Source organism: Talaromyces proteolyticus (assembly GCF_021365285.1).
Source record: "Talaromyces proteolyticus strain PMI_201 chromosome Unknown BGW36scaffold_2, whole genome shotgun sequence".
NCBI classification, from domain to species: Eukaryota; Fungi; Ascomycota; class Eurotiomycetes; order Eurotiales; family Trichocomaceae; genus Talaromyces; species Talaromyces proteolyticus.
This window is the reverse complement of record NW_025764278.1, coordinates 57,831-71,941: the sequence shown is the minus strand read 5'-3', so window position 1 is coordinate 71,941 and position 14,111 is coordinate 57,831. Positions and strand designations below refer to the sequence as shown.

Genomic DNA, 14,111 nt, shown 5'->3' with positions numbered 1-14,111 from the left:
CTACCAAGCGAGGCACACCCAAATCCGTACGGTAAGAGTAGCGAGGGCAAGAATTTGCACCCACACCAGGATTACTGGCATTAAGAGTACCTCCAAGAACGCCAAGTTATATCTACCAGGATGTCAAAGGCTCAGGCAGAGAAAAGGCGAGTCTGGCAAGTATTGTAAGAGGTTCCAGCCACCAAACCAAACAAATCTTGGGGGCGTGGGCAAGCTAACCGTGTTTGACCACGCTGTCTCCTTCCTTTTCTGCGCAGACTTCTTAGTCTATCTTGACCAGCCAGCCCCACTCGGTCGCGCCTGCCGTCGGAGGTGCAATAATCCCGTGACTCTAGATCAAACAACAAGCTTCAACGAGTGAAGTTTTTGAGACTATGCTGAGTGAGATCAAACATCGCCGATGCTGTGTCGTGCTAGCCTTTTGGACGCAGGTGTCTCTTTACCTTCACGATAATGTAGGCAGATCAGAAATCATAATATGGGTTGTCATGTCCGTCAAATAATATTATAAATTAGGGGCGACTATTCTGCCTTCTTCCATTCAATCCCATATACTCTTTTCCTTTTATATCCTTCAGCGCCCCCCCTGTGGTCTTCCCATGATCATACACATGAGATACTAATGGCATATCGTGGTTGTATCTGGAATTGTGACGATGGCCTCGAACAGATTGGCGTGGCATCAGCACCCAACTTCACTGGCCCTTATACCCGTGCTCATGATTATCCCATCTTCCCCAGCGACGCCGAGGACCCCTTTGTTTGGCGTGATAAAAGAGGAAATTTCCACTTGCTCATGCACTCGCTGGACTCTGCTGACAATGGAGTTGGCTCTGGGCCCAAAGTGGCCCTCATGGATATGCGCACCTTTCCGACGAATATTTCCCGCGAGATTAACCTGGCCATGACGATGATCGGCGTGAATATGGAGGAGAAGAGAGATAGGAGAGCCGGTAGGAAATGTCCTTGTGACCCAAAACATATAATCAACTGGGGTCTCGGGAATGCGAGCGGGAATTCGTTGCAGTGCGGCCACGTCGACATCCCATTACCTGACAGTACATAGGTGTATAATCTCACTTAAGATATATATGGATATGTAGTTGCCAATAAGAAAAGAAAGTGAAGTGTACCTGTCTATATAAGAGGCTAGGCAATAAAGGCTGAGGCAATTGACTAACTCATTGTATTAGAGTAAACTGTCGCCGAATTTACTATTCATTCATTCGAAACCTCCCTGATTCTGAACTCGAACATCTGATTAGACGGCACAGAGTTTCTGTCTCTCATTTTATCCGCGGTTTGAATGCCCGCAATAGGAACACGATATTCGAATCGTTGGCCTTGCATCGGCGTTCTGCCGCCTTCCAGAGGATATGGGAAGGGGAGATATTCGGGCATCAGGCCTAGCTGTGCCAAAACCGTGCCCTGGTCCCATGAGATATGCTCGTGGTATAATCGATCGCCTCGAATGTTGACCACTGCCGTAAACGGGATCTCGGCTTTCTTGTATGTTGGAGGAATCCCCGGGATGCTGGAAATATACGAGAACTTAATCAAAACCAACTCAGATAAACAAGTTAGAATAATGGGAAATATACAGCCAGTCTATTTCACGATCATGGGTGATCTTCATGATGAACTCATCGATCACTCGGTCAATCCCTATAGTGCGACTAATGAGCTCTAGCTCCGTATCCTCAGCGTTATTAAAGATGAAGTTGTGGCGATAAAAGTGCGACAGTGCTACACGTCCAATACCACCTGTCAACTGTATGAAGTGCATTAGGTGAGTTTTCGGTATATTGTAGACATTTGACCGGGGAGGCAAGGCAAGCCACTCACCGAGGGCACATGGTTAACGTAAGGTTCCTGGACCATTGTACTCATGGTGTGTTCTACGGAGCGATTGGAAAACTCGTAGTCGGTGTGTTCATCCCAGATGGCCTCGAGGTCAAAATAGGGCCCTCCAAGGGTCGCTTTGAGAAACGTCAGACTTCGTGTATGTGATTGGACTTCAGTCCAATAGTGGAAGGTATCTTGAAAGGGTGTAGCGAATAGAAAGGACTCTTGGCGAGGATACAAGTACACCTTGGCGTCATTGGATTTGTCCAAAGGGAATGTTGCGCTGCCAGCGAGATGTTGGAGTATATGGATAGGGGCAGATGCAATATTGGCCTTGTCTGCTGCATCTCCATAGATCACTGCACATATAATTTCTCGCGTGGTGACCAAATGAGGCGCGACTTTGTTCCAGCTCTTTGGGACATAGGCTGAGATGGATTTAGTGTAAGTAATTGTCCCATCTATATACCTAAAACAAAAACAAAACAAAAACAAAAGGGGAGACTGGTCGTAAAATATGTTACATACAAACAAGGCCAATTTTGCCCGAATCATTACATTTATTGCAGCTTCTCAGAGCCTCTACTGCGCTTATGAGGACGCTGGGACCGATATCAGTAAGCGCTCGCTCCTGGATCTCTACCACGGTGTATCCTTCCTCAGCCCATTTGGCGAGCGGTGACGGCACGCCGTCAATGATCACACATGGCTCATCGCTATCTGAGCTCAGTAGGATGAGACCTGGACCATATCCTCGGTGTGTAAGTGGCAGCAGCAAAGAGAACCCTAGTGCCAGCTGTGTCATCTGGACGCATGGTAGCTGAGCCGGTGGCTGTCTCTCGGTAGACATGGTGGCGGTGAAAAGCTATGTTTTGAAGTTAATAGCTACTAGGACTATAGAATGACAAAAGTCAAATATACCAGTGGTCCTAGCGCGTCGGAACACGCCGGAAAAGGATTGCAGTTTTGAGAGATATTGTTCCGACTTCTTCGGAATGATCATTGGAAACATCTCCAGAGTTCCGCAATTATTGTGCGCAGATAAGATAGCCCGAAGAACGATATGGTATCAAAGTTGACACTGACGTGCCAACTATACGCATCTGGTATTCCCCCTGCGACGGTTCAGAAAATGGCGTCAGTATTGGAGGACGTCCATCCGATGTTCGAGCTAGGCGGGCGCAGTTACATTGTAACAGGCGGGGCTCAAGGCATTGGATTTGCCGTAACGCGTGCCATCTGCGAGTATGGCGCTAATGTCGTCGTGCTGGACATCCAAGAGAAGCCGGTCGAGGAGTTCTATACCCTCAGTGTCAAGTACGGCGTGAAGGCGACATATATACAATCAGATATGCGTCAAGAGGATAGCTTGAGCATTGGAGTTGCAAAAGCTATTTCAGTGCTCGGGACTGTAGACGGAATCATACCAGCAGCAGGAATTGCCATCGACAAACCCTTCGTTGAGCAAACTTGGGATGAATTCACACGCATTCAAGAGATCAATGTAAGCTTCCAAACCATGGTCTCCAACTTCTGCGAATTGCCTGGTTCATATCTCTTCACTATCTAGGTCCGCGGAACCTTTTTTGCTACCCAGCAAGTTGTAAAGCAGTTGCTCAAGCAAGGTACTGGAGGGAGCATAGTTCTAATTGCTTCGCAATCAGCACATATCGCTTTGCCAGGCTATCGCATGGCGGCATATAATGCGTCTAAAGGAGGGATCTTTGTGTTAGCCAAGGCACTCGCAGTAGAGCTGGCCCCGCATAGTATCCGGGTCAACACTATCTCTCCCGGATTTGTGGACTCGGACATGACGAGAAATGTGCGGGCATCCAAGTCCAAGCGCGAAGGAGAGCAGATGTGGCTCGCACCCCCGTTGCAGCGACTGAGCACGCAAAATGACCTTACTGGCGCGGTCATATACTTGCTGAGCGACGCTTCGAGGCATACCACCGCTGCCGACATTCCGATCACAGGCGGTCTTCATGCCGGGACTATTGATGGGCTGATTTGCTACGAGTGAGAGCAGTGAACACATCTCTAGACGTTTTAGTATTTATTTAATTATGATCATGCTTATAGAATTGCTGCTAAGGTCCCCTATAACTGATAGATTTTTGCGTAACATAAATATATACCCAACTGTTCCTACAACTGCGAGGGCCGTCAAAGATGGGCCAAACGGAACTAAGACAAACTTTGGCATAAGCAATATACAGGAACATGCAGGAATCGCGCTTTCCGAAATGCAAGAGATAATGACAGCAGAAACACTAGCATACTATACGTGGCGATGGTTCACTCCTTACCGCCGCACGCTTTCGGCTTGGATTCCGATAGTTGCATTTTAAGCTTTACCAACTGTTTCCCCCAGGAATCCGGAGTGTTAACCTCCACCCAGAGCACAGACTGAGTGCACGGCCTACGTCGGAACTGAAATGGCTATGTTTCCTCTCTGATTAATACCTGGGTGTTCGCCTCTCTGATTTCTGCCAACCAACAAAGCAACACGCAAAAAAGCACAGGAAGTTTTGTGGGAGCCATGGGATTTTCATTGCAAGATCTGACTCTCTCGACCCTTGTGGTCTCACTGCTGGGTTCAGTAAGGAAATACCACCCCCTCTCCTGTGCCTCTGATCTAGCCATGTTGGTATTAACAATGTCTGGCAGCTCGGCGGCGTTTCTTTTGGCATAGGTGAGTCGTCTTTGTCGTGACCTGTGTGCTCCAACCCCTTACGCATGACTTTTCCATTGTAGATTACGGTTACTGGTCGGGCATGCTGGGCATGACTCAGTTTAAGAAAGATTTTGGAGTGTATAATTCTGATACAGACACTTGGGGAATTCCTTCAAGTTGGCAATCTGCTGGGAGCGGCGCTCCCATTGCTGCACTAGCTGTGGGTGCCTTGATATCAGGCGCGGTGGGCCAGCAATTGGGTCGTCTTCGAGTATTTCGTATAGGCTCTGTTGTGGTGCTTATTGGCGTTGTAATCCAAAGCTCTAGCATCCGTTCTTTTTGGCAGATTGTAGGTGGACGTATCGTCACGACTATAGCTCTCGGCATCCTTGCCAACGCCATCCCCGCGTATCTTGCCGAATGTGCCCCGTTGGCCATCCGCGGAACTGTGATCAACTGCTACCAGTTCTCGATCTCTGTTGGGGCGATCTTGGTGAATACAGGCAACTGGGGCATGCAAGGCCGGACGGACCAATGGGCCTACCGTATGGTCATCGTTCTACAGGCCGTCATTCCTTGTTTTTTCTTATTAGGCTCCTTCTTCATTCCAGAGAGTCCTCGTTGGTTGCTCGGCCAGGGTCGCCAAACTGAGGCGCAGAGGTCGTTGGAAATCCTGCGGAGCAACACTCGGCGCGACGTGATCGAGCGCGAGATCCAACTCATACTCGCATCGGAAGAAGAGAACAGGCATCAATTCAACAGCTCCTGGGTTGACTGCTTCAAGTATAGCCTGGAATCCTAACCCTAAAATTATATCGCTGATGGCTGACGTTTCTTTTTTTTCCCTCGCCTTAGAGGAAGCAACCTTCGCCGAACGCTCATCGCTACTGGTGTGCAGTGTCTGCAGCAAGCCCAGGGCAACTCATTCATGGCCTCGTATTGCGTGACCTTCTTTGAGGCCATCGGCTTCAATGATGTTTACAAGATCACTGTGCTATTCTACCTATGCATGGTAGTCGGAACCGCGGTGTGCTTTTACCTGCCAGATCGAGTTGGTCGTCGCTGGCTTATGATTAGTACTGCTCTCATTATGGGAGTGTGTATGTTTGTTGTCGCCGTCATCACGGGATCAAGTTTGGCCCAAAACGTACACGCCATGAAAGGAGCTATCGGCGCTATATTCATTTGGCAGTTTCTGATGGCTATCGGCTGGAGTAGTTGGTGCGTCTATACTCAGCTATCCACACCTGAATGGAAGAATCACTCACTAACAAACTATCTAGCGTGTGGATTGTCACCGCAGAGATGCCAAGTCTGATGATTCGGGAAAAATCAATCATGACGGCTACCTTCTGTGGATTCTGTGTGTCTATTATCGTCACTTTTGTGAATCCCTACATTCAAAATGCTGGGTATGGTAACTTGCAAGGGCGTATTGGATTCCTTTACGGCAGCTTCTCTTTTGTCTCGGCAATCTGGACCCTGCTATTCTTACCTGAGACGCGTAACCGCAATCTTGAAGAGCTTGATGAGCTTTTCCAGAACAAGGTCTCCGTGTGGAAGTTTCCCAAATACCAGACAACCGGATATGGCGCGCAGTTGACCGAAGTCGAAGAAGTAGCACACCGAGGTGAGGACTTTTCCGAGAAAGAAGCTACTGTGCGTTTTGAAGATGATGCTTGAAATATGATAGGCAGAGAGAGGGATCAGGAATGTCTGTGGGACGTTTCGTGAGCGCCTCTTCATATCTATGCATCAGATTTTTGTGCTCCTACGTGGATCTTCCAATGATGCTGTGTAGCACATAGTATTAGCACAATGAGGTCGTTATTTAGCAAGAATAGTGCGTTAAGGTTTGGCCTTGTTGACGCCATGAATTTCATATATCTATCTCCAATTGTACGACCCTATAGGGTTACATTATTGAACTGTACGATGATAACTACTGCTTACTAAAACGAAGGGTTATCTAGCAATCATTGAAAATATAAAATTTAGCGAAATCGTCTACCCCCCAGTATAATTCTGAAACAATCACGTAGAATGAGATTCCAACCACTGCTGAGTGAGACCTTTATAATCCCGAGGCTTGTATGGTTCCATTATCTCTGTGATTTGTGTGGACTTCCGATGGGGTTTGATGCCCAAATCATTCAGCAATAGGTCGACGTAAGGTATTGAATCAAAGGCAAAGTCGGGAATTGAGGCACCATATCCACAAGGATATCGCCACTTTTGAAATTGGGTGTCTAGCATCACCTTCTTGATCACCTCCTCTTGATTCTTAGGGGTCCGCTCCAGCTTTCCATCCAAATACGCGGATATCCACAATCCCTGAGCGTTGGCGAACACGGCAGTTGTTACTGTTGAGACCATGCCAGCAAAGGCAATGTTACGCTTGAAGAACGATTGGGTAGGAACGATGAATCGGTAGTTGCGCAGTGGTTCCTTGCTCGGGGCCGGGGTTCTCAGAACCGGTTGCGCACGAAGGATGGGGAACATATCGCGGACCTCCTTATCCGCCTGGTCTATCAATGATCTTGTCTGGGCTTCTGTTTTTTGAAGGCCAGTATCAAAGTTGACGAACTTCAGGCCCGATCCTTTCTTCCACCCTGTCGCACAGATGAGCGCATCCGTGTCAAGCTTCTCGCCAGTGGTGAGCTGAATGTAATTACCTTCCAGCTGCTTAATATCAGCGATATGGACGCGAATTTGGCCCTGCTTTACAAGGTCGAAGAAGTTGGTCGGGTAGTTGTGGATGCCAACACCACTGCCCGTCCAGAAAGCACTGTTCCAGGGCTTCAGTTTAAATAATTCTGGGTGGTCATGATAGCCGTGCGCCTCGTAGACCTCATTGCTAATCTGGTTCCAGAAATTATCCACGATGAATCGACCGATGCCAGTTTTATGAAGAAATGATCGGGCCACGCCAAATCCATCCTCATCTCCCCAGGGCACAGGGCTAAACCAAGTCAGTAGTCGGGTTGACAGGAGCTCCTCCATCATTCTCTTGAAAGGAGTGACATAAGGCGGGCAGATCCAGACCGGTCCCTGACCAGTTGGTCGTATTATCAAATCCACCTTGGCGCCGGATGTGGCAAAGGCATACGCGACATCGAAGGACGATTTCCCAGCACCGACTACAGCCGCCTTCTTTGCGGTGTGTAGTATGTCTCCACGAGCACAAAAGTCTTTGGCGTGGAAGAATGCCGGAGTGAATGTCTCTTGGCCTGCATATGTTGGGAGATTCGGTTGCGAAGTCAGTCCAGTTGCGACAATTAACTTCTTCGAATGGAGCACCTCCTCTTGCTCCTGCTTTGAGACCATAGTTACAAACCAAGTGTCATCTGGCCTGGACTCGATCTGAGTTGTTGTCATGTTGAAACGTGTTCGTTCAGCAATTCCGAACTTCGTTGCCAAGTCAGAGAGGTAGCGATGCAATGTTTCGGCCGGTATGTGTTGGCCACTTTTGACGCCATACACATCCTCGGACATGGGAAAGTCGGGATGCTCATATGATCCCTTTAGGTTATTGGACTTTAAGCCGGCATAGAGGCGCTCTTTGGACCAAGTACCTCCAAAGCTGCTGCCGGCCTCGGTGATCAATATCTTCTCGTCGGGGTGCAACTCTATATAAGCCTTTGCGGCTGCGAGTCCATACCAGCCTACCATAATACACAATATGCTGTCAATTGATTACATAGCAGAGAAAAATCTTAACGCGAATTTCATTTAACATACCAGCGCCGATGACGATAAGATCAAAAATATCCGCCATAGCAAGTGGGATTACCGATATCACTTCAAAAATCGCTGCGTCTTGTGCGAAGAGTAGGTCAAAAACCGCTTAGGATCGATCGGTTGCCTATACTCCTCTCATCTCAGAGACTTCAAGCCCTATATGAATGGAAAGTGGAGCGCCTATGTGTGTTGATGGATGACAGAAATCAGGAACGGAACTTTCCGATATTCCTAACCAGCTTCTTGACAGGAAAATATTCGAATTTCCGAGTAGATGCAGGCATGATTCTATTAATCTAATCCGATATCTGAAATTGTATATTGGAAATTCATTTTCTTAATGAGGACGGCAATCAGTGAGAAATAAAATACGTAGAACTTCCATCATTCACCATCCAGTGTATCATTCGTGTTAACACAAAAAAAAACTAAAAATTTAAAAAAGTTGAAAAGCGGGAAAAAGAAAAGTAAGAAATCAGGCCCTTTCAAAGCCCATGTCTTCCCAGCCAGCAATCACTTTGTCTTTGACCGACACAGGATATGAGCGGTTGAAATCAACACTTCGAAAGCTACGCTGGCCCTCATACTCCATCGGCAGGAGACAGTTGGAAACAATTTTGCCACCACAACTAGCCCGACCAGTGCCCTTATAATGCATGTATGGACTCAGTGGATGTACGGTCACATCGTCAAAAACATATTCGTCCTTGGATGGGTGACATCGATTTACAAAGGCCCACATGAGCTCTTTAAAATCATCAATAGCTACATCATCCCCGACGACGAGAATTCGGTTCGTAAGCATAGCCGATTTGTCGTTGAAAACAATCTTCCCTATTTTATTGCAAAGTTCTTCTGGTGTTGTTTTCATCTGGCCAAGTTTCTCAATGTCAATCTGCAATGCACACCACGTTGCCATCGTTTCTAACGGGGCAAATGCCTCTTTAACTGGTATGTTATGTTGTTGCAACAGCGTAACCATCTGAGGTGCAGCGAGAAGAACGGTTGTATGCTAACGAAAACCATAATACCAATTAGCTTTTGCATAAGAGAAGAGCGTTGTAGATAATATTTCTTGCATAACCCACCGACTCGTCTGTGATCCTTCCTGGCACGGAAATAGGTAAGATGGCACTGTCACGATATGTGATGGTGTTGACTTTGAATAAAGGCATAGCCCGACGACCTTCCTTGAACAGAATGCCTAGATAATCCTCAAATGGCCCTTCATAGCCCTTTTCGGTGAGCGACAGGGTCCCTTCTAAGACAATCTCAGAATTTGCGGGCACAAGAAGGTCGCTCAGCTCGCATGTAACAAGGTCTAATGGCTTCCCAAGCAACGCGCCAACGAACTCGGCCTCTGATACATTCTCGGCCAGGGGTAAGGCAGCTGCAATACTTGCTGCTGGGGGCACGCCGAGAGCTAGGGCCCAAGGAATCTCAGTCTTACCCTCTTCCTTCCATTTCTGAAAAATAATGGAAACATGCTGTCCGCCGCCAACGAGACATACAATATGCCTGTTGTCATGAACCATGCCACGGAAGATAGACCAATTGGTCCAATTGCCATCTGGAGCTTGCAACACATGCATACCGTATGTCTGAATATATTTGCCTCCATCGTCCTTGTGTAGCAACGGTACCGGGAGCCGATTAAGGTCAATTTCATTTCCTTCAATCTTATTTTGCTTGCACGGACCGGTAGCCACTACATTGGGGGGAACAGGAGGTGCTTTGAGCGCCGCCTGAAGCTTTTGAGATATATCCGCCCATCGCGCATTTCTAGCAAGCCCCAGATTTCGCGCAATCCGGCCATATCGCTCCTCCTCGTTGTTCCGAAGACATGCTGCATTTCCAAACATGCGCCAAAGTCCGCCTTTTGCCCCCTTGATGTTGTTGAACAAGGGTGCTTTGCCATTCACTTCGCTCACCCGCCGTACAACCGCTCCGACTTCTAGGTGGGGATCGACTTCGCAATTGATTTCTGCCAAGTCATTGTCTTTCAGAAGAACATCGATAAAGGTGCGGAAATCGGCAGCAGGGTTTTGATTCAGAGTAGATGAGTCCATATACCTTCTACATGAAGCTCTACTCTGCAGAATCCAGTTGTGTCCTCCTCTTTTCATGAAATTTTGCGGGGTCCGACAAAGAGCCATGTTGCAGTCAACCACCTGATGTGTATGTTTAGAAAAAGGATATTGTGCAAAGCTCAATTTCTTTTTCTTGTTTACCTTGATCTCCATCCACCCCTCCCTCACTATCCGTGAGATCAAAAGGGGTATTGGAGAAAGTTGAATTGTGATCAATTATTCGTTCCGACGGTGTTCCGAAGAGGATTCGGATCCAGGAAAAGGAACATTCCGACTGCGTTGATTGAGCAGTTAAAGGGGGGGGCGCAAAAGAACAATTATATTTACTTTCAAATATATAGCAATCAATATAAGCTGTCATTGATCGGATTACGGGGACAATTGGCTATACTTTGCGGCAAGGGCCATTGATCATGATTAGGCCATTTTCTGCAGCGATTTTCAAACGAAGCTACCGTGCCAACTCCTCCCTGCTAAACGTGACTTTTTGTGAACCTTCACATACTTATCAATCACAATCGCGGCGTTTTCACCTATGCACCTCATGGCAGAGAGACAATCCTGTTTCCTTTATGCCATCTCGGCCAAAGCGCATAGTCATAGGCATAACGGGTGCCACGGGAACTTGCTATGCAATCCGGCTGCTGGAAGTCCTCCAAAGCCTGGAAATTGAAACGCACCTAATTATTAGCAAGTGGGCGATTGCAACTCTGAAATATGAAACCAAGCTTCCCGAAGCGGATATTCGTAGACTTGCGTCTATTAACTACTTATCCAAGGACTTGTCTGCTCCAATTGCGTCGGGCTCGTTCCAACACGATGGGATGATCATCGTTCCCTGCAGCATGAAGACTCTGGCCGCGGTCCGCACTGGGCTCTGCGATGATCTCATCTCACGAGCTGCAGATGTCTCTTTGAAAGAACATCGAAGGCTGATCCTGGCCGTGCGTGAGACCCCGTTGAGTGATATCCATCTGGATAATATGCTTTTTCTACGCCGTGCTGGGGCAACCATATTTCCTCCAATGCCTGCATTCTATACTCGGCCTAATAGCCTGGATGACTTGGTGGACCAAACTGTTGGCCGGATTCTGGATATGTTAAGCATTTCAACGACTGGATTTTCAAGATGGAATGGCTTTGAACGATCACTAAAATAATAAATATAATATGGTATACGACATTTCGCTGCTGGATTTATCCGCTGCCAAAGTCGGGACCTTTTTTGATAAAACAAATTACATGTTTGGAAACGAGCTGTCGGCTTCTCCTAACGCCCAGTCATACATCAAGCTATTTGGCCCCATGTTCGAAGAGCTATTAACGGTAAAGCTCCCCATCTCTGTTAGATCCATCAAAAGAGGCTGCATTGGCAACGCCAGATCGGTGGGATCGTAAGTTGTAAAAGCCAGTGAAGCATCAGACTGTGATCTGTTTGACCTGATCCTACTGGCACTGGCAGTGCCAGTGGGAGAGTTCATGGGTTTGCTAGCAAAATAGTCGTCCTCTCGAGAAATGAAGTCAAGCTCTCTCATCAATTTGAGTCGATTCCTCAATCTTCGTGCTGCAAGGGAGGAGTTACTGTAGGTCGCAGCTAGTCGGAAAGCCTTGCTGAAGCTTCCGTTTACCGACATTAAATGAGAGGAATACTCTTCCGGCGACCAATTAATGCGATGCTGTTCTATGTATGCAACAATCAAAAAGAGAAGGGCGCATGTACTGGCTAGAATATGTTGAAAATGTGGGAGCTGCTTTCGATATATGTCAGTGGTCTCATCTAATGCGGAAAGCAAGTCAATGCTCTCCGATATAAGATCCAAGCCGGAGGGAATTTTGGTTTTGCTGAGCTCAGTAGTTGATTTTGGAAGAAACCATGGCCTCAGCAGTAAAGCACGCACTGCGTTTGCCCGGAGGTAGAGCAATATTACCCACGAGGGTGGCTTCGCTTTGGAAATACACCAGGCGGCAGGATTCGTCAAATCGTAGCCATGCAGGCATTTTTTCTTCCACTGCTCGATCTGGAAGTTCATCATCTCCAGTGTGTCCTCATCATCACAGTTGCCCCCGGTAGCAACCCGGTCGATGGGTTCACTGAACCTATCGCTAATCAAAGTAAATGAGTGCATGGCTTTAAGGTAAGGAGATGTGACCTATTCCGCAAATCACATGTGGTCAGTAAAGAATAAATGAACCGGGTTTCCATGGGCTACTTACGTAGATGCTAAGAGCCGCATCGAAGCTACACTCACGGAAGTTTGTTGGAAGCCCAGTTGCAGCGCTCCATTGACGGTCTAGAACTATCACACTGCTGATTAGGGTAGCGATCTCTTCGCGTTCCTGCTCGGATTCTATGAGTTGATTTGGGATCTCTCGGGTGTGTAGGCCCAATTCCATAAGCATACGACCGGCTAGTCCGCACATACGCCAAGCAAATTTGAGTTGGTCCTTGAAAAAGTGATGGATTCCCTGGAGACATATATTAATAAACGGTTCAAGTGAAAATGTCATTGTTTCAAGCAAAGTCCATACCACCATCAAGGTAACGACCACCTTTTTAGTACTGACTGCGGGATCATTGACGACCAAATGGACCACTTCACGACAACTAGAGTAGAGGTTCTCTGCCATGTCACGCTGAGAGGGAGACTCAGTCCAAAGTGCAATGGCAAGAGCGAGACTGAGTATAGTCACGTCGTAGGCTTCCACCACTGATTCTCTTGTATCGTTCTCGCAGGGTTGCTTTCCATACCAGATACCACTCTGGTCTACTAAGCGCTCAACATCAATGATCGGATGGAATTCGCCTATGATTTCTTGATAGATATAGATCAGGTGTAGGAACTCCCGTCGGCTAAGAAGAGTTCGGAACAGTGGCTGTTCCTGGGTAGTTGCTTTGCCCAAAGTTTGCTGTCCCTTAGCTGAATCTTCATCATTCAGATTATTTTCATCGATGGTAGCATATTCAATTTCGGGGCCAGACGTGCTAATTTTCATCTGCGCAACGTTCAGGCTGTAGTCCGGGCTCGTCGGGCCATAGAAGGGTCGTGCAACCCGTTTGGATGAATTGGCAGGGACCAGGATTGGTTCTGTTTGCGGTATTATATCCTCAGCCGACTGCTCTTCCGCGAGCTCGATCTGAAGCTTAGGGTCAACGGGTTTGGGAGGGCTGGTGTCAGTTCCCTGTGTCATTGTGGTTGGCTCAGCGATTGCTAAGTTGGATGGCTCCTTAGCCTGTTTTGCCAGGGATTCCAGCTGGCCCTGCATACCTGCTATTAGGCCACCTAGAACTTGCAGTCTCCTGGAAGGTGTCTGGCTGTAAGTCTTGACTGAACAAATAAGAAGATATATCCGACACATACTCTGGCATCCAGGCGAGATCCTTCACATTCTGAGGGATTCTGCTCTCGGGAGACCGCACAGCAGTGTCGCTGCTCCATTCATTAGGAGTGGCCGAATTGACCGCATAGTTGCAAGTTTGCCTACGACCGACACAGTATGCGCAAGGCTCCATTCCGTCGCATCGGCCTTTGCGCTTTCGACATGCCTCGCATGCCTTTGGGGCATATCGCGCTCGCTTCTTGCCCGGTTCCGGAACATTATTCTCCATATATGGCTTTGCTTTACGAAGGTTGCCTCGGTTCTCCATCGCCTAGATTGTTTTCTATGGTGTTGGGGATCAAAACATCAATTGAATCAATGCCGTTTTAGAAGGCAAACTAAGGAAGGACATTATAATATTCCACCGTCAGATATCGTTA

At 47.6% G+C, this 14,111-nt stretch overlaps 8 protein-coding genes across 8 annotated transcripts; 4 read left to right on the top strand and 4 right to left on the bottom strand.

Annotated features, from left to right (window-relative positions):
- Window positions 1-622: 622 nt before the first annotated feature.
- BGW36DRAFT_422620 (uncharacterized protein) lies at window positions 623-1,066 on the top strand (the record flags this gene model as incomplete). The annotated part of the gene is made up of 1 exon (XM_046219731.1): window positions 623-1,066. The coding sequence occupies one exon, from the start codon at window positions 623-625 to the stop codon at window positions 1,064-1,066; it is 444 nt and encodes a 147-aa protein (XP_046076057.1).
- A 152-nt stretch (window positions 1,067-1,218) lies between these two features.
- On the bottom strand, window positions 1,219-2,695 carry BGW36DRAFT_422619 (uncharacterized protein; the record flags this gene model as incomplete). The annotated part of the gene is made up of 4 exons (XM_046219730.1): window positions 1,219-1,534; window positions 1,602-1,771; window positions 1,846-2,273; window positions 2,374-2,695. 4 exons carry the CDS (start codon window positions 2,693-2,695, stop codon window positions 1,219-1,221), a joined length of 1,236 nt encoding a protein of 411 aa, XP_046076056.1.
- Window positions 2,696-2,977: 282 nt separating this feature from the next.
- Window positions 2,978-3,868, top strand: BGW36DRAFT_393506 (uncharacterized protein; the record flags this gene model as incomplete). Its single annotated transcript, XM_046217815.1, has 2 exons — window positions 2,978-3,349; window positions 3,416-3,868. 2 exons carry the CDS (start codon window positions 2,978-2,980, stop codon window positions 3,866-3,868), a joined length of 825 nt encoding a protein of 274 aa, XP_046076055.1.
- A 519-nt stretch (window positions 3,869-4,387) lies between these two features.
- On the top strand, window positions 4,388-6,205 carry BGW36DRAFT_354474 (general substrate transporter; the record flags this gene model as incomplete). Its single annotated transcript, XM_046213526.1, has 5 exons — window positions 4,388-4,447; window positions 4,516-4,540; window positions 4,603-5,305; window positions 5,378-5,743; window positions 5,806-6,205. The coding sequence occupies 5 exons, from the start codon at window positions 4,388-4,390 to the stop codon at window positions 6,203-6,205; spliced, it is 1,554 nt and encodes a 517-aa protein (XP_046076054.1).
- A 351-nt stretch (window positions 6,206-6,556) lies between these two features.
- Window positions 6,557-8,300, bottom strand: BGW36DRAFT_422616 (putative dimethylaniline monooxygenase; the record flags this gene model as incomplete). Its single annotated transcript, XM_046219729.1, has 2 exons — window positions 6,557-8,187; window positions 8,264-8,300. 2 exons carry the CDS (start codon window positions 8,298-8,300, stop codon window positions 6,557-6,559), a joined length of 1,668 nt encoding a protein of 555 aa, XP_046076053.1.
- Window positions 8,301-8,738: 438 nt separating this feature from the next.
- On the bottom strand, window positions 8,739-10,332 carry BGW36DRAFT_286848 (UbiD decarboxylyase family; the record flags this gene model as incomplete). Its single annotated transcript, XM_046210458.1, has 2 exons — window positions 8,739-9,275; window positions 9,352-10,332. The coding sequence occupies 2 exons, from the start codon at window positions 10,330-10,332 to the stop codon at window positions 8,739-8,741; spliced, it is 1,518 nt and encodes a 505-aa protein (XP_046076052.1).
- Window positions 10,333-10,925: 593 nt separating this feature from the next.
- On the top strand, window positions 10,926-11,513 carry BGW36DRAFT_422614 (flavoprotein; the record flags this gene model as incomplete). Its single annotated transcript, XM_046219728.1, has 1 exon — window positions 10,926-11,513. One exon carries the CDS (start codon window positions 10,926-10,928, stop codon window positions 11,511-11,513), a length of 588 nt encoding a protein of 195 aa, XP_046076051.1.
- An 18-nt stretch (window positions 11,514-11,531) lies between these two features.
- BGW36DRAFT_457402 (uncharacterized protein) lies at window positions 11,532-13,999 on the bottom strand (the record flags this gene model as incomplete). Its single annotated transcript, XM_046221967.1, has 4 exons — window positions 11,532-12,503; window positions 12,568-12,819; window positions 12,883-13,651; window positions 13,707-13,999. 4 exons carry the CDS (start codon window positions 13,997-13,999, stop codon window positions 11,592-11,594), a joined length of 2,226 nt encoding a protein of 741 aa, XP_046076050.1. The 3' UTR covers window positions 11,532-11,591.
- Between the last annotated feature and the right edge of the window lie 112 nt (window positions 14,000-14,111).